The sequence below is a fragment of the Ursus americanus genome, chromosome 7, assembly GCF_024610735.1.
Source record: "Ursus americanus isolate L20-20 chromosome 7, mUrsAme1.1.p, whole genome shotgun sequence".
Lineage (NCBI taxonomy): Eukaryota > Metazoa > Chordata > Mammalia > Carnivora > Ursidae > Ursus > Ursus americanus.
Window position 1 is genome coordinate 34,163,863 of NC_142133.1, and position 22,766 is coordinate 34,186,628.

Sequence of the window (22,766 nt, forward strand, 5' to 3'; positions counted from 1 at the left end):
GGGCTTCAGGGACAGTGTTTTCCTTTCTCAGTGGTGGAAGATCATCTTACAATCGATGACATCTTAGATTTAATGAAATGGAAGTATTTATTGTTCTTGACTTACACCTCTCTAATTACACCACCAAATACAAGTTTTCTAAGAGAGAACTTCACAAATTTTTTATTTTTCTTTGAAAATTGGAAAAAAAAAACAAAACCAAAACCCCAGCAGGTACAGGCTCTAAGTTCAATTTAATTTTCACTTCCACAATTATGTCCGCAGCAAAAATCATCTTGGGGATTTTTTAAAGGTTAATTTTCTGAATTTAATATTCCAGACTAGTGACTTTCCAAAGAACCCACAAAGTCACAGGACTCTTACATATTACAAATGTTTTAGGTGGCTCTGACTCCGGAGCTGAGGAGTGAGGGAGGGTAGGCTTAACAAAGTGAATGCCTCTGAGCGGAGCGAAAGAGCTGGTGAGCATTAAAGAAACAAAGTGAATGAAGAGGTACTTGTTAAGCATTTATAAAGCAAAGATGTGATGGTGTTGGCTTTATTGCTACTGTTAAATTAACAGAATCAAAGCATCCATAGATTTTAAAAACAAATTTATTCATAAAATATATGAAAGGATTTGACAAAAAATAAGGCTAGAAAACCCCCATAATCATATACATTTCAACATCTACTTAGCAGTCAATAACCAAAAGTCTAATTTGACTCCTGTTTTTTAAGTAAAAAGAGATCATTGTAAATATTCACTTGGTAAATAATATTTTGTTTTATGAGTTATACAGCTGAAAACAGTTACCCAAATCTAGTCTGACCCTGCCATTTTGGAATTTTTATAAAGTAATATTCTTTACAGAAACTTAACTGACACTGAAATCTCTCAAAGCATATTTATGAAGGTTAATTCACAATACTTTTAGAACTATTTTAAACCAGGTGTTATGGTAAAATATGTAACTCTGGGGATGAAGAACAAATTCAAAATACGTTTAAACATAGACAAGTATCAACTTCTTCTTAGAAATGGAGGGGAGATGAGCAGAGCTGGAGATAGTGGTGTCCCACGTGCTGCACCAAACCAGTTCCGAGTCCGGTCGCCGGAACACACCATTCGGCGTTTCATACCCAGAGAGAGGCTGGTCTGGACGTCTGCGTCCAGGGTCTGTTTTCATCAGTCAAATCCAGCTTTGTTCAGTGAGGGTCAGAGGATCCCAGGGAACATTCTAAATACTAGAAGTGTTCCTCTTAAAGGTTTCGAGTCCTAAGTCTTCAGATCAAATTTTATGGAGTTTTGTAACAATCAGCACTCTTACCATCTGATCAAATGAACTACAGATGCAGAGACCCCTTTTATCTGGACTCCAGTCCAAACTGGAAATGGGCTGGGTAGACAAGGTGACATTCTGCAGAAGGCTGACCGAGCCCGCAACTCCCATCTCTACTCCCTCAGAATCTTTCTTTGAACGCTGAACAGGGTATTCGCTGCAAACAAGACCAGAGTGGTAAGGAGAGAGATCTTAGCATTCGCCATATTGTGTTTTATACATATAGTCCAGTAACTCTATTTTTACTTCTCTGTTGATTATTGCAACTGATAAATACTTAAAGAATCTTTCTAATGTTGTGTTTTATACAAATAAAGAGACAACAATAAAGAGTGAGTATGTGTGTGTGTGTTTAAATACACACACAAAAAATCAGCATGTTGGGGTCCACTCACTCAAAAAACAGTTTCTGAATTAACTAGATGAGATGCTCTAGGAACTCTCGGGTGCTCAATAATATTTATAATTTAATTGCATTACTACCAAGGGAGACTGGCAAATGGAAATAAAGTGAACTATCATTTTACTTAAACCAAATCTCTTCTGCTGGTAGAATACTCTGACAGCGAATCTCCAAACCAATTTGAAGATTAGACTAGATATCTGTTCTGGTAGGGATTATTCATATTGAGATAAGCTTCAATTTCTAATTACATACAAGACCCCACTTTATCCAATCATCAAAAATTCTAGCTGCAAACATGTTTGCACATCACATGGACTGCAACTCTCTATGTGGATTACAAAGAAAACTGGAAGCAGTTCTTCAAGGAAGCAGCCTAAGGCGTTTGGTCACCAGGCAGCACCGTGACGTGCTGCTGCCTGGCTTAACTAAGGACATAGGCAGAGCCTAATGGGGAGTGCAGACTGGGCTGGAAGAATCAGGGAAGGATGGGCAAGACACCGGGAAAAGAGAGGTTACCGAATGGTCTGTCTACCAGGCATTCTCCAGAATTCTTAAAACTTTTCCTCTGCTTTTTCTTCTTAGAAACTATATATTCTTGATCTAACACATTCATTCTCAGTTTTTTGTCAGCTAGATCCCTAAATACCCTAACACTTGTCAAATGTAGCCCTGTTTTTCAGCCTCCCTGATAGCTTAGGAGCTAATAAACAGACATGTATTTTGCAAATGTGAAAGTCCCAGCCATACTGAAGATGGTATTTTTCTTCTTATATCATTAATCAAACTTTATTTTTGAAATATCTTTCATTTGCGGGCTTGTGTTGTTAGGTTTTTTTCCTTGAGTGATGGAGAAAGAAATACCATTCACTCTCAACTTTTATCGGGCCTTTTAAATGAGCAGCTGACCTCGTACGTGCCACCTTAGGGCACTTGGGGTTCAGGGTACAGCTACGGCTATTAGCCAGCCCACAGCACACAGCAAGCAAACTCAATGACCAGGCTTCTCCTGGACACCCATCAGGGCCCTCAGCGCTCTTCTGGTTCCTTTGTAACGACGGTATCGGAACGTGGGCAAGTGCATTATCAGGATCTAAAATTAAGAATTCCAACCCTTTTCCTATTCTCTAGAGGTAGTGTTCTAACGACCAGGTGGTAATATATCACAAAAGCCTTTGGTCACATTTTTCATATCAAAAACAGAACAAAAAAACAACAACATCAGTAAAAACCTAGAAAAACCATGGTTTTAAATCTATGAAAAGAACTATTCCTAAGCTGCATGGAAGACACAACTACAATGACAAACACATTTAGTGTGTCAAAAGAAGGTTAATATTTACTAAGTGTAAAATAAGTACATTAATTTTTTAAAAAGCTGACAAAAATAACACTTATGTAATACCATTTAATTTAAAATCATATCAAAACGAACTAAGTCAAAGGAGGAAGAAAGACAACAAAGTTCAATCCAATCCTACTTTCCGCCCACCAGTAACTTAAAAAGGAGCAATGTGCACAGGCAGAGACTTACTACTTCCAGAGGTGAAGGCTGCCGGCGCCTCCAGCTGTCAGAAAGAGCTCTCTGTTCTGTGGCAGGTGTCGGACCTGCCACACAGTTGATTTATGAGCCTAGAGAGGACGAGAGCACATAGCTAGTTTTTACGTTTATATGATAAACAAAGACTCCTAGAAGAGAAACTCTGTAAAAAAAATTTTTTTACTACTATAATTTCAACTGTTATAAAAGTAATTAAAGTATTTCTGGCACATTTCTTTGTAGGGGCTACAGAGATTTATAGGAGTCCATCACAAATTAAGGAAAGCATCCTTTTTCTTTACTGCTTTATGAAACAAAGTTCTACTGGATTAAAAAAATGTTATCAGATTAAAAGTCCATATAAGTTTATAGTACCATATAAATTATGCAAATAGATTTTACACATTTAAGTATCTCTAGCTCACTCTGAGGAAGAAGAAAAACTCAAAATGCAAAAACATATACTTCATCCTAAGGGGAAAAAAGGATACTGAATTAAAAAAAAAAAAAAACAAAGACTTAATTTTTTATAGGAGTTTCAGGTTTCTAGCAAACTGAGTGGGAACTACAAAAAGTTCCCATATATGGAATGAATTTTAACTTAAAGCTCCCAGAGCTTTATCCTTCATTTATATCATCTGACTTATCTAGTCTTCAAAATAAGAACCACAAGGACTTATAAATGGTGTTTAAGGTCATAATAAGCCAGGGTCTGTATCAGTCACATTAAACTAAAAGACAAAAATGGCAACTGGAAGGTTAACAGCTTGTTAGCACCTCGACAACAGCTAGTAAATCAGTGTTGATGGTGTAATATTCACTGCAAGGAATTTGAGAGAGAGAGATGGAGGGAGGCAGGGAGAGGGAGAGAGAGGGGGGAAGGAGGGAGGAAAGATGGAGGGAGGAAAGATCCTGTGCTTTGCAGAAACAATGAGACCAACTAGGTCTAAGTCATTCTTGGACACTTCACATTTCAGTGAGTGATTAATCTTGGCATTTGACTTAATAGTCTTGTAAAAGGATTACCATTCGCAGATTAAAATCCCATATCTCAAAATACACCCTTTAAGTGTGTAAGAGTCCGCAAGTGACTGGGTTCAAGCTGTTAAAACCCATTTCAATTTTGTTTCGTAGTTTAAACTTCTCTTTACTTCTGAAAGCTGATTAAAAAAAAACACAAAAAGCAAGAGGGGACATGACCTTTTAAAATATACTGGACGAGGGGCACCTGGGTGGCTCAGTCAGTTAAGTGTCTGCCTTCGGCTTGGGTCATGATCCCAGGGTCCTGGGATCGAGCCCCACGTCAGGCTCTCTGCTCAGAGGGGAGCCTGCTTCTCCCTCTCCCTCTGCCTGCCGCTCTGCCTACTTGTGCTCTCTCTCGCTCTCTCTCTGTCAAATAAATAAATAAAATCTTAAAAAATATATATACTGGATGAGAAATGTGTTATAATTGTATAAGGGAAAATTTAATAAAGTGCTTTATGTTGTTGATACTTAACTATATTCTGAAATAACGAAGGCAAACAATATTGCAATTTATAGCTACCTTGTTAAGAATTTAGTTCATCAGGCAGTGACAGCAATTTATATTCAGTAATAATAATAATAAACAGTAATAACAAAATAAGATGAAACAGGAAGATCTGAGAAGTACTACTGAATCCACAATGGAGGGACAGAGAGCAAGACAGTAAATTTTTATTTCCTGAGCAACTTATATATTTTAATCATATGGAAACTACAAATCTGTAACTGATCTTTACTTTCACATTGAAAGAAGCTCAGGGTCACATTCCCAACCCATCTCTGGGCAACGACAGGGTGTTTCAGCTTGAATCTTATGCAGTCCCCTTACTCCAGGCTTCATCATCTTGTTTTTTTCTTTCCTTAACCAGTATTTTCCCTGTGCTCTGCTTTCTTCATCGATTTTTGATGTTGTAATACCATATGTTTCCTTCTAAGCTACTTCAAATACTTTCGGAACAAGGCAAAGTATGTATAAATGTGTAAATGACTGACTGTATAAATAACTTTTTTGAACCTATTATGTGCCCATGATTGACGCTTTAAATAATTTCACTTAATATAGCAAACCAGAATATAAAATAAAATGTGATAAAATCACATCAGGTATATATGTTGATATGTTTTGAAAAGTATGTAATTAGATATTAACACAAATATTATATATTTATCAGAAAACACTAAGCTAGGTTTTATTGATCCAATTCTTAGCATCCGCTAGTTGTCTTGTGATTTTTCCTAAACTACCAAATAAGATTCTTAGCCAACTGAGGCCTTCATTATAATCAAGAAATCTAAAACTGATAAACTTTGGGAAAGTACTCTCTGCACAGAAAAACTTGTCAAGTTCCCACAAAAATATATTAAAAATAGCTCCCTTCATATAAAGACCTGGAAGGAACCTTGGTGACTAATTCTATTTATTAGTCTAAAACAAGCTATGAACATTCCTCTTCATAAAAGACATTTCCCTCATATTTACCTTTTCTGAAACAGAAGCAAAACCTTTCGTTGGGTGCTGTGTTCTCATATCGAAAACATGAAACTTTCCTTCCAGTGATGTAGCTACCAACTTATTCATACTTATGTCTTTTCTGTCAAACTCCAAGCTACAGACCTGAAATAGAAACTATGTATTACTGATGGCCTAATGATTATTATTCAGGAAGTTCTTTTAAACTAAGTAAAACAACTTTAAAATTATCAGCTCATGTGAAAGCATTTAAATAATCATTTTATATTTTGAGAGTCAATACATCAAATACTTTTAACTGAAAAAATTTCTTCTTGGTTCATAGGATCAACAAAACCATCTTGAGTTCCCCTGTCTGGCAGATTAATTTGGAAAGCCATATAATTTTTTACTGTTATTACATAATTATTTTATATAGTACAATCAAAGCTGATTTTAGAAAACAGGAAGGAACCACATTCTTCACTAAATGTATACAACTCAGGACCCAAAAATCTAAAAGTACTTGGAGGGTATCACTATTTCAGGCTTTCTAATATTAGCAGGAATAAAGGCCTCTTACTAGCTCATTTTAATATCACACTGCATAGCCCACAGGGGTCCACAGACAGGCCACGGGGGCTGGTAGCTCACCAGGGATTGTCATACCACATCTGAGTGTATGTTCACTTTCTGAAGAGAGAATCCATGATTTTCATTAAGTTCTCAAAGGGCTCCACAGCCCCAAAAGTTAAAAGCCATTGGGAGAGGGGCTGTACAAGAGGCGTTATTAGAGGCACTCTCCTTTCGAAGTAGGGCAGAGGTGGACAACAACATGCTCAAACTATAAAGAACCCAAATGTACATTACCCCATTTTTTATGTTTGTCTCCCACCGTAGTGACATATTTCTGAGATCAAACAGTTTGATATCTCCATTGTCATAGCCAGCACAAACAACACGTTCCTCTTGATTATAAGCATTGCCTGGAAATCAAGATACATTGCAGATCTTTAAAAATGCTCATTTAAAGGCTGCTAAAATAATGTTACAAAACTACACATATAACTTGTACCAAATAAGACCCCCCCCCCAAAAAAAAAAATCACACTAGGCAGAATCCTGTTTTGCCAATCCTGACAGGACATCAAGACTGTTAAACTGGTTATCTAATATTGTTTTTTTTTTTTAAGATTTTATTTATTTATTTGACAGAGAGACAGCCAGTGAGAGAGGGAACACAAGCAGGGGGAGTGGGAGAGGAAGAAGCAGGCTCACAGCAGAGGAGCCTGATGTGGGGCTCGATCCCATAACGCCGGGATCACGCCCTGAGCCGAAGGCAGACGCTCAACTGCTGTGCCACCCAGGCGCCCCTCTAATATTGTTTTTTAAAAAAAAGCTCATTTGCTGAGATTCTCTTCTGAAGGGGTAAGTGAAAGTGTTCAAGGGCGTCTCAGTTCAAAGCAAATGTTCTTTCTCTACCATATCTGCAAACTAACAAGTCAATTACAGCTCAAACATAGCAGGGTTTTGTAGAATAAGTACAGCTGTGCTTCTATTGCTTTCTTTGTCGGTAACTACATTTGAATGCGAATAGAAACTACCTTAAAACTCATTTATTTTGGGGCGCCTGGGTGGCACAGCGGTTAGGCGTCTGCCTTCGGCTCAGGGCGTGATCCCGGCGTTGTGGGATCGAGCCCCACATCGGGCTCCTCTGCTGTAACCCTGCTTCTTCCTCTCCCACTCCCCCTGCTTGTGTTTCCTCTCTCGCTGGCTGTCTTTCTCTGACAAATAAATAGATAAAATCTTAAAAAAAAAAAAAAAACTAAACTAAAAAGAAAACTATGTTATGCATAGAGATTTAAAAAAAAAAAAACTCATTTATTTTGCAAAATGTTGTCTGGCGTTATCTCACCTTTGCAAGGAAATCTGAAATAAGTTGTAACACACTGATATATTTTTCGTTGTATGAATGATCACACCCACAGTAAGTTTATAATCTACAGTTCACCTCATCCTGCTTGGATCCGGGGATGTTTTCTGGAGTACCTCTGACACTCATCTCTCCCCACTACACACTACCAATCTGATCTTCTTAAAACTGGTCACATCTCATCCCCACAAAAACCTTCAAGGTTTGACACTGCCTCCACACTGTCTAAACACTTCTGACTTCTTTAAGGCTACTCCTTATGCTTGACATTTCCTCCTAGTTTCAGTGGTTCAAATCCCATATATACTTGGTCTGAGGTCAAAATGTTCTTCCTCCACAGCCATCTCTCCCTCAAGATTCCTTCCATATTTATCCACACCTCTTGTGACCTTTTATCACTCCTATCCTGTACTATAATTAGTGTATATATCATGCCCTTTTTACTAAACTAGAAGGTTCTTGAAGCGAGACTAGGAATCCCTCTCACCTTTGCATGTCCACAGTATTCTGGACATACCTGACATTCATAGAAGAGTCAAATGAATGGATTGTTTTTCAAACTTAATGTCCCAAATTTAAAACTGCACTTATGTCCTCTAGATCAAAGATGGAAGGCATTAATGGACCCACAGGTAATTACTTTTAAATTATTATATCAAATTTTAGATGATGATTCTAAATACAAGTCCTGAAATTTCTCCCCAAGGTGTACATGTGCTAAATTTATATATTATTGGTCATAAAATACAAACACAGTAATTCCCATACAAGAACTTGTTTTTTTTTAAATTGGAAACCTAAAACTTTGCTCTGATTAAATAATAGTGCAATTTTTAAAATCTATGAAAGTTAAACAGTTCATGTATACTGTTAAATCACACTTTTAATGTCTGTTATCTACACAGGATTATACTAAGAAAAAGAAGAAAGAACATATAGGTTTCAAACTAAGTATGACCCATATCCTTTAGTAGCAAAAATTATTTTAATTATGGTTCTCAGTAAGAGATACTAGGGCATACATCAATTAGTCCTCAAAGTCAATATTCATTTTAAGTATAGTAACAGAAGAACAGTTATCAAATTATAACAATTCTATAATGGCATAACTATGTTCTAGAAAATAAACATCCTCTGTGTAGGGTATAATGTAAGATTTGTTAGGTCACCTTTGAGCATTTGAGACTCTGCTTTGCTCCATTAATGGCATTTTGTTCTAAACTAGGTCAACATTATCTAGTTAAACAGAAGTATATAATAGTACCAAATATTTTTGAGCACTTAATAATTTAAGCACAATTCTAAGTACTTAACATGCATTAATTCATTGAATCCTCATAACACTATTAGGTAAATTCTATTATTAGTTCCACTTTATAAATGAAGAAACTAAGGAACAGAGAAGCTTGGTAAATTGCCCACTTCATCCAGCCAAGAAGTAACAATGTGAGGATTCAAAACCTAGGCCCCAGAGGCTGACATTGACCACCATCTCTATTTGCCTCAATAAACTATCAGAATAATCCACAAAACAGACTGTAATGAGACTATTGGGAATTTCTTGAAGCACTGTGCTTTTTTACCATCTGATACCTCAAATGCAAGGTTCTTCAATAATTTACCAAATGCCACAGTCCAACAGTCTCTCTTGTTTTCTCCTTGTACAGGTTCCATATTAGCAACGGGATCATCTTTTTGTCTTGGGTCCCACACCTTCACAGTTCCTGTTGTGCATACAAGTGAGTTAGCAAAATTCAATAGTGATTGATGACGTTTTTTTCCTGCATTCTCTTCCCATGATTTCCCGTGTTTATGGCCATATTATAGATAATATAACACTTGAAAAATATTCACATATTTCTGACTTCTACTTGAGCAAGGTGTATTTAATATCAGAGATATAACCCATATGTTACTGTTGGACCTGATTTCCAAGGTAATAGATACACAGAAAAGCCAACAACTGTTCCGAAGTTATCAACAAGGTATGAGTGACAAGGGACATACAAATGTTATTCATTGAGATCATGTCTTTCTTTGAGCCTAAACCTAATGTACTACTTATTTAGAATAATATTAGTGTCATTTTAATTTTTTTCCATACTACCCATATAATCATTGGCATTTTTCTTATACAGATGTACAAACTCTAATTTTTACATTTATGATTTCTTATATGGGGTTTCAGAATACTATCTCACATACAATTAAGTTTAATTTCCCTGTGGCAATAGAGATGAGGGAAATATTAAATAAAATTAACACATATTTCTTCTCAATGCTTTTCCTTTTAATGCGAATTGCAGGACTACTAACTAATGAGAAATACACTGCCTATGAGAAATACAAATGCATTTAATAAAATGGCTAAAAGGCAAGTACTTAAGAGAGAACACGAAAAGGGCAAAAAATCCTTAAAAGAGATAATAAACTCAGGAAAAGGGGAGATATCCCACTAGATTTATCTCCAAAGATATAATAAAGTTGGTCATTAAAAAGGCTACTTTAAGGAGAAAAAAAATTCCCAAAAATGTGACAAGAGGTTATTATATTACTCTAGAGGGTTCATACAAATTGATAAGATTCATATAAAATTTGCAATAGTTAAATGAGCAAAGAACATAAACAGACGATTCACAAAGCGTTTAAAACTGATAAACAAATACAGAAAGAAGTTAACACAAATTGGAATGGACTACTATTTTTATCTATAAAATTAGGGGAAAAAAGGAAAATCAATGCTGGTAGGGTAGATTGGAAAGCCACCTCATCTGTTGTAGCTCCGAATGTTCATGGGTACTTTGGAAAGTCTGATAATAAATTTTAAAAATCATAAAATATGCTTATTCTAAAAAAGTTATATACATGACGATACTCATTCCTTCATTATTTTAAAGTCACTCTCCCAAAAACAATAACAAAAACTTAAAGCAAACTGAACGCTTATTACCAAAGACATGGTTAAGGACACCTGTGATACCTCCATAGGACAGACTATTATATAGTCATTAGAATGATAATGATGGAGGGGGCGCCTGGGTGGCACAGCGGTTGAGCGTCTGCCTTCGGCTCAGGGCGTGATCCCAGCATTACGGGATCGAGCCCCACATCAGGCTCTTCTGCTATGAGCCTGCTTCTTTCTCTCCCACTCCCCCTGCTTGTGTTCCCTCTCTCGCTGGCTGTCTCTATCTCTGTCGAATAAATAAATAAAATCTTTAAAAAAAAAAAAAAAAGAATGATAATGATGGAAACAGCAACATTTGCATATGACAAAACTCAAAATAAAAAAAGACAAAAATCATATCCACCCTGACAACTATACAAAATTATATGTAAGACTGGAAAGGAAAACAAATCTAAGGGTTACGCTACTATAGTAGATTAAATGCTATTTTTCCTTCCATATTTCATATTGTATGATTTTTTTTAAGATTTTATTTATTTATTGGACAGAGAGAGACACAGCGAGAGAAGGAACACAAGCAGGGGGAGTGGGAGAGTAAGAAGCAGGCTTCCCGCTGAGCTGGGAGCCTGATGTGGGGCTCGATCCCAGGACCCTGGGATCATGACTGAGCCACCCAGGCACCTCACTTTTATGATTTAAAAGGAATAATTGATTCTAAAACACAGACACTCGAATAACTATTAGAAAAATATGTCTCACTTTTCTTTTAAAACAATTTCCTCATGGTCTTGAGCAGCCATTAAAAATTAGCCAAACCCACTACGGTACCAAATTTTTTATGTACCCATCATGAAACTACACGTTCTAACTCCTATTACAGTCATTCAGAACATCTTTGAACACCAATAGACCTGTTCCTTGAGTCACCACAGGGTAGAAAAGTAGAGCTAGTGCCCTTGGATCTTTCTACAATGCTCAGTGGAAGGATCACAAAACTTCGATGTTCAACCAGCTGTCAACATGACAATTTTCACAAGTACTATTTCTGTTTTTTTAAAAAAGAAAGAGGGGGCGCCTGGGTGGCTCAGTCAGTTAAGCGTCCGACTCTTGATTTCGGCTCAGGTCATATCTCAGAGTCATGAGATCGAGCCCTGCGTTGGGCTCTGCACTGGGCATGGAGTCTGCTTAAGATTCTCCCTCTCTTTCCCTCTGCCCCTACCCCCCAAAAATGTGAAAAGCTGCCACCCACCTTGTATTGTCAGCTGCCTCAAAAACCTGTAAAGAAATTGTAAGTCTTTCAAAGTTCATAGGAAACTATGGTTGTTAGTAGTTGAACTAGCTCAAACTAAAATAGGAAGTCCTATGCTCCTATCTCAAAACACCCAAAAGTCTGAGGCAATTGGGGGATATGCAATTAAACTTGCCTTTTAAAAAAGTACAGTTAGGTTTAGTACTCATGGCTACTGAAGAGGATTTCCACAAGAGAAGACATATTGTTGCACAAAGATTCATTTAAAGAAAAAAATTTTTTCAAATACATAGAATACTTTAACTTACCATCTCGGCTGCCAGTCACAATTTCTGGTGCGCCTTCCCCGATTCCCAGTCCACCTACACCATCTATGGTATTTATAATTTCTTTATGGCCCTTTACAGAATATACTGGGATCTCTGGAGCTTCCAAATTCCTAGACAACAGAACACAGCTTCTTACTTACTCCACATGTCCCAAACATTGAGTCCACTACTGAAATTTAAGAACGCATACCTTATTTAGATTTTTGTTCAAAAATAAGGGTTTTGCTATGAAGGTAATATATACATTGACTTCCAGTATTTTCTCTCCACTTTAGCTTCTTTCAAGCCCTCAATGAGAACAGTCATCATTCAACTTGGAACTCTACATCCTGAGCCCACTTAGTGAATCTCAGAGATAATCCATATAGGACCTCTGCCATGACTTACCAGGTGAGTGTGCTAATAAATGCAGATTTCTGGGCTCCTCCCCAGATATAATGGATGAGGAGCCCCAAATCTGCTGACGCTTTGGTTCACTGAAGTCTAATAATCACTATTTTAAACAGAGTAAATTCAAAGTAATTCAGAAGGTTTTTCCAAAATAGGCCTTGGTAGTCTAATCTTGAGATCTTTTGGAAGGATAAAATATGAGTAGTGTTTACTTTGCATATGTTTCTTCCTTTATAATGTATTATTTTCTCACTAAATTCCATACTATTTTCATCTCATTACATATTTTTCAGTGTATCATCATGCTGGTCACAATTAACGTAAGTTTGTCTAAATCTAGGTTAGTTAAGAGAAAGGAATGCAGGAAAGGACCCACTACTATGAGTATCTGAGTCTCCCCTGGTAGAGTAACTCAAGTAGGTTATATTAGTATACCCCTTCTCCTGCCTCCCTTTTTTCTACTGGAGCTTCTAAATCACATTTAACAGGTCAGTTTTTGATAACCTACACTTTAAAAAAAAATTAATATAGCTATTCATGAAATGTAATCCCAACTTGTCACTAGGCTGAGATTTATTAGTAAAATCTCCCTAATCAAAATTTCGGATAGCTCAATCTAGTTAAAAGACAATGTTTGTGAAAGAATCACGATTAAACAGGGCTGAAATTCTACTTAAAAGAACTGTTTTACTGTTTTTACAGACTTTAAAATACTGCTTTTTATAATATGAAATTGTAAGACTTAACAATGACAGTAATACCTGTAACTATACGAGGAAACTCTATTAGGAAGACAGTCAACAGTGTCATTTTTTGCATATTCTTATACTGACATATGTTATTTTTAAAAATAACAATCAGATTGGTCTCTCCTGATTTCTTTGAAAGTATATGACACAGTTATGTAAAAATTGATGCATTCTAATAAATGCAAACTTAAGTATTAAGCAGTTAAAGCAAAGGGAATTTAAAATAGCTTCATTCTGTTTTATATTTTGATTCCAAGATAAATATGTCAGAGTAATTCAATTGCAAAGCAGCAGATACTAAGTGAGAATCAAGAAAGGTCACCTTAGAAAACATGAGGCAAAGAAGACAGTTTCTTTCTAGAACATTACTATATACTTTAAATAATTAAAATAAGAGATATTCTTAAAAAGTAATTAAGGAGGAATATCAATTCCTGCAACTTAACTTAAATACAAAGAAATAACTCTAGGTAGAACATGAAAATTGCAAACATTTGGCATAATTATGGTTTTGTTCATTCATAACAGGTTTATATTGATTTGCTCAACAGATGTGTTCCTAAAAAGTTGTGCTTAATGTTAGCTAAAGTATTAAAAAAATTTTTTTTAATGAATTGAGAGTTCTACATTAAAAAATTAAAACAAAAACTCAGTATATCATTCTGTAATGCCAATTCCAATTGTCTCATTGATATGTTAGCAATATTGAACTTTTCTGTGTTACACACATGGGGAGGAGCCCTTTATGTACACATATAAAGTATTAAATTCTAACGCCAAACAGCAGATGTGGAAATAAATACTGGTAACATTATTCAAAATATCTAAAGAAAAACAGTATTTTTAAAGGGATTTTGAATATGAAACCTAGAAATGTGTATTAAAAGACAATTCTTGCATTTTTATAAATAGTTAAAATCGAACAAGAAACATTTTAAAATTAGAATTCTCCCTTTCAGAGGAAGAGCAACAAGACTATCAAAGAAATGGCCTACCTCATGCCTTAATATTGATTAAATAATCTTACCATATATGAAGGTTTCCAGCAAAATCTCCAGTAGCTAAATATCTCTGCTGTAAAGATGTTGCACCAAATGTTCCACATTTAATGGGTTTGGCCTTTTCAATCTTGACAGAAGGGAGGGAGAGAGGATACATTATTTATGTAAGCAGCTATTTATAATTCATGATATTTATGGCTCTATTATGGGACTTAAATAAGACACATAATATAAAAAGCAATTAAAACATTTTCTGATCAAAATTATCATGCGTTTCCTCTAGTCACTTTCTTATAGTTTAAAAGTATGTAACTGTCAAAGAGAATGAGTTTTAATTTTGCTTTTCCTCTCATCTCACTAATGAGACATTCAAATTCTGACAAGTATACCATCTCCATTGGTTTGCAAATATGAAAATTTCAGCATTTAATGTGCTGTTCTTCTTTAAGATCCTCAGTAGAAATGAGAACATAATGAAGATATTATTCTTTCCAGATGGCTACAGGAACAAAAATGTTTATGTCTCTTGGAGTTTTCCCCGCAGAACCCTATAAACTGAAAATGTTTATGTCCCTATTCTCCCTGGGACCTTATCAATGCATAGAGTTTTGTCTACATATGAGTACCAAAGGCACTGCTATTGGTATGGATTAGCCAATATTTTGACATTCCTTTAAAAAGCAGCTGCTCCCGGTATTGCATATAATCACATTAGTAAAACAACTACACACCGATGTACTATTTAAGTGATGTGGCTTATGGAAATCATGTATAGACTATATCACCAAAAGGATCCTTAGAAATGATATCATATGATACCCTCCTGCCACAGGCAAAGAGCCTGAAGCATACAGCTTTTTACATTTGCCCAACTCAGGCATTCAGCATTTTTAATGAGTTCCTACTAAATGCAAATCAACAAACTAGGCAGAATAGGATACAAACATGAAGGAGACTGGCCACGCCCTCAAGGAGTTTACAATCAAAATATCAGTTGCTCTCTGACTCCTCCCACATATACCCATGCATTATGCTACTCTCATCAACTCCCACACCTCTGTGGGGCTTCCACTGATCTCCTTTAACTTCCTGATGCTTCCCATTTCTCTGCTGCCCCTGCCCACCTGACCCCACCTGCCTAGGCCACAGAAGTCCCTCCTGGAGTCTGCTGCTGCCTTCAACGGTGGGAACTCTGGGCAATGTGGAATCGGATGAGGCCGCTACCTGATGCCTGCCAACAGCATACTCTAGCCCTATATTCTCCCATTTACTGTAGGCCTCAACAGGGCAAAACTATTCCTCTTACTTAATCTCTTATAAACTGTAAGTTCTGTGTGTATAAAAGTAATATGTGTTCCCCATAAAAATTCAAACAAAACAAAAAACTGAACATCAAAAAGTGAGTTTCCCTTTGATGCTCCCCAGTAATCCCCATCCTTCTAGACCTTTTTCTACACATTTACAAGCATACATAAGGTTTGCTTTAATATAAGGAGGCCCATAATATATTTTCCTTTGACTTTTTTTTTTTTTTTGACATAACAATATTCTGGATATACTTTTTTCTCTCCACAGAGTTCTCCAGTTTCTAGGGGATTTCTTCTTGTAACCTTTCAGTTCCTGGGCCAATCTTCATCCCTCCTACTAGGTTTAGCCTGTTTCATATAATTTAAAAAATAATTTCCCCGACACTTCCAATGTTTGGCTGGGCACTTCCATATGGAGTACACATAGCAATTTTCAAAGAAAAAGAAAATAAAATTCACTTAACACAAACTATAACTAAACTTCTCTTTCATGAGTCAAAAGATATTATATGGTACAGGACTTTGGAGAATCCCAGCCTGTTGAGTCTTCTCACTGTTTGGGATCTGGAAAAATTAACAGTTACTATGTAGCCAGTTCTACAAGAAAGCATTCATAGCCTCCTTGGAACCGCCCGGTAATCAAAGGCAGCCATCTGTAAGAACATCGTTCCAAAAGACCACACTGATGAGAAGCACAAAATCACGGAATCATTTTTTTCTTTGCAATGCATATGTGGTCCGAGATAGTTCAGTTATTCAGAAAACTGATATTCGTTTTAGTTATTTTTTCAATTTTATAAGAGTCATCTTATAACGCAGAAACACCAAGAATCAAAATTTTGTCAATTTAACAAAGTAGTTTCCAACAACAGATCACTTATGCCAACGATGAAATAGACACCAACTCCTTCCTCCGCTTGCCTCACACTGGGCCTGGGTGTGCCAAGCAAGAGGTCACCAGTCATAGCTCCGACATCAGAGGTACAGGGTGAAGATGGGCCTCTCGGGTAAGCAGCAGGATGGACAGGAATATGGTTCCAGAGAGTCAGAGGATTAGGAGCTGTGGGGAGGGTGCATCACGTATTGATTTAACTCTCTAGGAAAATTCTTCTCAGAGACCTGGGAAGAGCAGTCTCCCCTTTTCTCCTCTTCTACCACCTAAAGCACTCCGCTTCCCACAATTCCACTATCCCCTGAGGTCTCTGATGGGGTATCTCTTCTTCCTAAGCCACAGAAGAGTTTTACCATAAAAGCTAACCTCTATTTTTCAGTCCCTATAGTACACACATAGTTCTTTGAAGATTTTACTGCTGGTAATAAAAAACTGGGAAGCAAAAACTTTCCTCCCTATGTGATTTCTTTATGTAACTTTCACCATTTAACCCTTTGGAGCAGAGAATCTCAAACCATGCTCCTGGAACACACTGATCTTCCGGTACTGAAATAAATTTACACACACACACACACACACACACACACTTCCCTTGTATAAATTTACACACGCGTGCGCATGCACACACAAGCTTAAAACAGCTAATGGATATGTATGTCTCAAACTTAAGTTTTCTTGGATACTTTTTTAGCTTGCCTGTTAGAAAATATTAGCAAATGTACACCAGTAAGAAAACCTAAAAATGAAGATTTAAAAATTTATGTATGGTTACTTCATGTGATATAAAGACCACAGTATGATAATGTAGCCAGATTTTTCTACTGGAAAACTCCTTCTTTGTGCAGAATTGGAACTGACTATACCCATGTTTTATGGAGTTCCAAAAACAGCACCACAATGTCCAGCCATTCTGGCACCTGAACACATCTGAGAATCCCTGCCTTAAAAGGAAGAAACCAAACTGAGAACCACTCTATTACAATAGATCCTATACTAGATATTTTCACATTTGTCATTGCACAAATTCTGAAAGTCAGTCTTTGTTGAAATATAATGGAATGAAATAAAATGCATCTACGTTTAGAGGCACAGACTCACAGGAGTGGCACCAAGGCCCGTGGTAGACAAAATGTACAAAGCTCTTTGAAATCTGGCCTTGATTCTCTGACCTTATTTCCTGCTTCTCTCCTCTCTACTACACTCCAGCCACATCTGTAGCTTTCTTTTTTGCTCTTCAGACACAACAAAGTCATTTCTACCTCAGGACATTTGCATTTACTATTACCACTGCCTGAACTGCTCTTCCCTCAGATCATGTCTTCCTTCTCCTAATTTTCAGATTCCAGTTTAAATGTCACTTCCTTTAAGAGGCTTTCCCTGCTCCTCCAATCTGAAGCGGAACCCCCAAATCACTATCACTCACCCTGTTTAACCTTCTTTATTGCATTTACCAATAAAATTATTTTATTTATTCAATTCTCTATCCCCATCCTTTCTAGAATGAGTACCACGAGAATGGGGCCTTGCCCCACCTTGTAGGGGCTCAACTTCGTTGAATCAAAGTATAAATGAATATCTATTAACCTCTCATTCCTACTGCTAGAGAGAAAGAAACCATTGCTGGAGTCCACGTTCTCATTTCTCCCACGTTTTCACATGACACACCGTATAGTTTCTGGTGTCATTTATATGCAGTGATGAAAACAGCATCCATATATTGAACACATATATCAGATACTGTTCTAGATGTTCTTCCAGACTAAGCCGTCCCTTTTCTTTCTAAAACAACTGCAAGCGAAGTATTTGAAACACTGCTTTCCGGATGAGGAAACAGGTTCAGAGGACTGGGCTCAAGGTCCCTGGAGCCAGGGAGACTCCAAGCTCTTTATACTAAACGAGGCTGCCCCCAGACCTACATGTAAATCAATTAAATAAAGTTTATTATGTAACCCCCATTCTATAAAACTGACAGTCATTAGAAGTACCAAACAAATGTTCCAACCTTGAAATGGATTGGTGAGGGAAATGGTATAGTCACGAACTGAACCTACTTTCAGATTTGTGTCCTTTGGTTTTTACCTTCATTCACATCTTTACAAGATGTAAATATATGGTATTTATGCTTCCCTCATGTTCTTTTTTTCTCCTTATACCAAAGAAAAATAAAGAGATTTATAGGTACTAGTAGTCTGTTGTGCAAGAGTCAAATCCAACTCAAAATATAAAAACATTTAAAAAACTCAAATGTACAAACACCTTATCATCTGCCTGACAGTGAGGACCGCAGTTTGCTGAGAAGGGCTGAGCTCTGCTGGCAAATGGGACTTACAGAAGCAGGGGCATTTTCTCTTTCTAAGATATTCATGGAAATCGTAACAGCTTTAAGAAGGGGCACTGGAGTGAAGCCAATTTTTTATAGTTAATAAAAAGGCTCCCTCCCTGCCTCTGTTAAATATTTTACCTTTAAAAAAAAAGATTTAAAAGAATCCAGTGGTTACTTAAATTTTTGTTAGGAAACAAACAAAACAAAAAACCTGGCTAAAAAGATTTTACAAAATGTGTTCCACAAAGAAAACTGGCATGTATTACTAACTTTTGCTGTATGACAAATCATAGATGGTCATTTTTGACCTAGCTGTTGGTTCTGTTACAATAAATGAACGTGATTAAGGAAGCCCATGATAGATAATTCTCATGAGAGCTATTTTTTCTTCTGTCTGTGGGTGGGCCTAGTACAGCTTGTCAGTATTTCCTCCTCCATATCCTGGCACTACTTTGATTAACATTAAAAGGGTTAGTCAACCAAATGGTAAGAAGCAGTGAACTCAGTGGCACAGGGGCTAAAAAAGTGGAACTTTATTTGCTTATTATTAATTTTTACAGTATAAACATCCACAACTATGATTCCATTTTTCAGGGTCACCCCTAGTCCTTTGTGCCAATTAGAGAAAGGCTGCCCTTTATAGGATGAGGAAGTCTCACACTTGTAAAGTCTGATCAGAAAGAGAGATTTCAGCTTTGCCTTGAACCCTGCAACCCTGTGTGTGGTGGAGAAAAGTGCTCAACTGTACATGACGGCCCTCACTCCCTATCTGTCCTTAGTAACAAGAGAAAGCAGCCATCAACAAAGACCCGTTGGCTCCCTTCACACATTTTTACCTTGGATGCATGGGCTTTGGAACACATGACCTGAGGTGGTTTCACAATGAAGAATCAAGTATTTCAATAATTCATCCGGCCCAATGGTAGTCAACATTGGTGCTTGTTAGAATCACCTAATTCAAGTTTTAAAAATACTGATATCCAGGCCTCACTCTAGTGTAGATGCAAGACTCGCGCCACATCAGAATTCCTTAAGGTGGGACCAACGCATGAATATTTTAAAACACACACACCAACAATAACAATGAAAACAACAACAGCAACAGAACATACTCAGCTGATCCTGATGCATAGTAAGGGTTGAGAATCACAGAGCCTGTATTAAACCTATAGCCTTTTCCACTGCACCATCACAGCCAAATGCAATCTAAGTTCTTAAAAGTGTTTTTGCATTAGTTTTTTCCTCTGTTTAGACAGGAGGCTCTTTAGAAGAAGGGATTCATCTTTCAAGTACCTTTGGTCCTTCTTTAACGTAGTATCTTGTAATAGTAGGCTGCCAATAGAGACAAAGGGAACTACTTCACTTTGTGGAACACGTGTATTCCTGAAATGTACACAAATTATATTTTATGTTAAAAAAGTACCAAGTCTGTAAGTGCTCTCTGGTGAAATCTGATGGTATCTGGTATTTGTTCCTAGTACTTACCTGTAAGTTTCTGTCTGCTATTCCAATGTTTCCCATTTGTTCAAACCCTGACGCCAGTTGATTAATGATCAATAAACCAATATTTAAATTTCCCAATTTACATCCTTTTACAGATATACATTCACTCATTCTTTTAACAAATAATTTATTGAGTGGCTGAACCTTACAAACCACACTAATTAAAGACACTCTCCTTACTCTCCAGGAGCTTACAATCTAATTAGAGATAAATGGGACACAATTATATATTTCAGCAGCGGATAATAAATACCAAAGAAATGCAGTGTAGAGAAGTTTGTGTGGGGATCAGAAAGGGATTTCCTAAATCAAATAATGTGAACTGGACCGTAAAATAGCAACAGGTACCTGGAGGCTCACTGGTGAGCAACAGAAGGCAAAAAGAATCAGCCATGTTTAGAAACTCTGAGTACCTGGCTAGAAAAGACAAACTGAACAAGAAAACTGGCACTCAAAGAAATTTAAAGTGAGATGAGATCTCAGGCTTGCCTATCAAAATTGTATTCATCCTTTATCTACCAGTTTAATGCCTATCTCATCCACGCAGACTCTCTCCACAGTTTTTAATCTCGATTTCTCAGCCTTCCCTGTAGTCTATTACAACCCTAAATACTTACGACTGATCACCCAAAATCAACGCATTTTAAAAACAACTGCAAGAATGTTAGTTAACATCATTACTCTCTAATTCTTTCACTAACGATCTTCACTAAACTTGTGAACTTGATCTTGCCACACCCAGCTAAAAGTCCTTCAGTGATGTACCATTTAAAAAGGAGTAGATCCTTTGGGCCTGGGTGCCCGGCTATTTTGGGCACGGGAATCCTTGGGGGCAGCGGGAAGCGGGACAATAAAGGTGTAAACACAGAAAGAAAAAAAAAAAAGGGAGTAGATCTTTAAATGACCTACAGATCTTGCAAAGTCTGCTCCCCTCCCTGAGCTTCCACTGACGCTGTTTCCTCTGGAAACCTCCTCCTCTACTCCTAGCTTAGCCTAGTCACCTCCACTCATCCCCAATCTGTTTTACTCTCACAGAACCATGTTCCTTTATGTTAAGAGAATTCATCTCGGTTTGTATTTATGCATTATCTGATTCTCTCTCCCACTAGAAAATAAACTCCATGAGACCGGAGACATTGTCATTCACATGCCTGGGATTACTAGGCAATCAACTGATAACCTGTTGAAAGAAAAAATGACTAAGGGGCGCCGGGGTGGCTCAGTCGGTTAGGCGGCTGCCTTTGGCTCAGGTTGCGATCTCAGGGTCCTCAGATCGAGTCCTGCATCCGGCTCTCTGCTCCACCGAGAGCCTGCTTCTCCCTCTGCCCCTACCTCTCTCTCTCGCATGAATAAAGAAAATATTTAAAAAAAAAAGAATAAATGGTTAGCCTCCTCCAATTACAGTGCAGGTATCCCGATGCCTGCCTTGTCTCTGCTTGTACGAAAGACGATTTTACTATTGCTGGGTCTATTAAAGCGACTCTCCACAAACAACTTCAACTACCTAGAAGAACCTCGAATCTAGATACGAAGTTTTAATGTCACTTCCCAGAGACCTCGCGCTGGACTGCAAGGGTGGCTGCAGGAAGGGGCCAGGAGGGAACAGATAAACCGGCCAGCCGAGAATTCAGGACTCGAACCAAAGGGTTTACGTCGGAAGTATTCCTCAATCTGCGATCACCTTCGATGGTTCCGCGCAGCTAGAGCTGTGCTTTTGGCCGACGCTGGACGAAGGCTGGGGCAAAAAGAAATGCAAACTCTCCCCACCCCCGAATCCGCACTCGCCCCCTCACCACCAGCAGAGCCTGGAACTGGGCAGTCTCGCCCGGCACCCACCTCCCGAAGCAGCTTTAGGTCTCCGTGCTGGATCTCGTACAGTTGAATAACGCCGGTGCCCCGTGCGAAGTTGCCCATGGTCACAAACTTGGCGCTGCAGGGCACCCATTTACAGTCAAATACCGTGTAGTTGAGGCCCTTCTGGATATGGGCGATGATCTGAGGCTTCTCGAAGGCCGACATGGTGCACCCAATTTCCTCTCCACCAACCAGCACACCCACTGCCTGACAAAACACTAACCGGGAGACCAGACTCCAAACATTAGCGACAGTTTCCCCCTCCCACTTGCCGTAGTCGCCCCCTGCCCCTGGCGAGTTGGATTTAGTTGTCTCAGATAAAGCCCGATGCCCTACTGAATCACGCAAGATTTTTCTCCACTAACAGCACAAACTCGCTATCGTCTTTACCTACTGCTTTACGTACATACACATATTGTTGATGGCAATTGCTTCGGCTGTGAGTGGCGGAGCCAGAGGGGCACCATAGGAATCAGGCGTATTTTCGGATGTCCTCCCCTTCCCAGCAAACACAAAACCCCCCTTCAGGTCCCCAGGGTGGGACTTCTTAGGAAACGGGGCGGAGCCCTGGAGCTGGTTGGCGGACATCG

General features: G+C 37.9%; 1 protein-coding gene and 1 long non-coding RNA gene across 6 annotated transcripts in view; one reads left to right on the forward strand and one right to left on the reverse strand.

Moving 5' to 3' along the window:
- LOC123786009 (uncharacterized) overlaps positions 1 to 18,506 on the forward strand; it is a 57,958-nt gene extending 39,452 nt beyond the window's left edge. For 4 of the 5 annotated variants that reach the window (XR_015725209.1, XR_006777851.2, XR_006777852.2 and 1 more), the window contains 3 exons: positions 9,342 to 9,413; positions 12,433 to 12,547; positions 15,440 to 18,506. This is a non-coding gene — a long non-coding RNA (uncharacterized LOC123786009). The remainder of the gene's footprint in view (positions 1 to 9,341; positions 9,414 to 12,432; positions 12,548 to 15,439) is intronic. The other variant, XR_006777854.2, reaches the window with a different exon arrangement.
- DNAAF10 (dynein axonemal assembly factor 10) lies at positions 577 to 22,669 on the reverse strand. The gene is made up of 8 exons (XM_045788132.2): positions 22,159 to 22,669; positions 14,324 to 14,424; positions 12,137 to 12,267; positions 9,297 to 9,398; positions 6,612 to 6,727; positions 5,772 to 5,906; positions 3,260 to 3,357; positions 577 to 1,479 (listed from the first exon to the last, which is right to left on the reverse strand). Exons 1-8 carry the CDS (start codon positions 22,339 to 22,341, stop codon positions 1,272 to 1,274), a joined length of 1,074 nt encoding a protein of 357 aa, XP_045644088.1. The 5' UTR covers positions 22,342 to 22,669; the 3' UTR covers positions 577 to 1,271.
- Between the last annotated feature and the right edge of the window lie 97 nt (positions 22,670 to 22,766).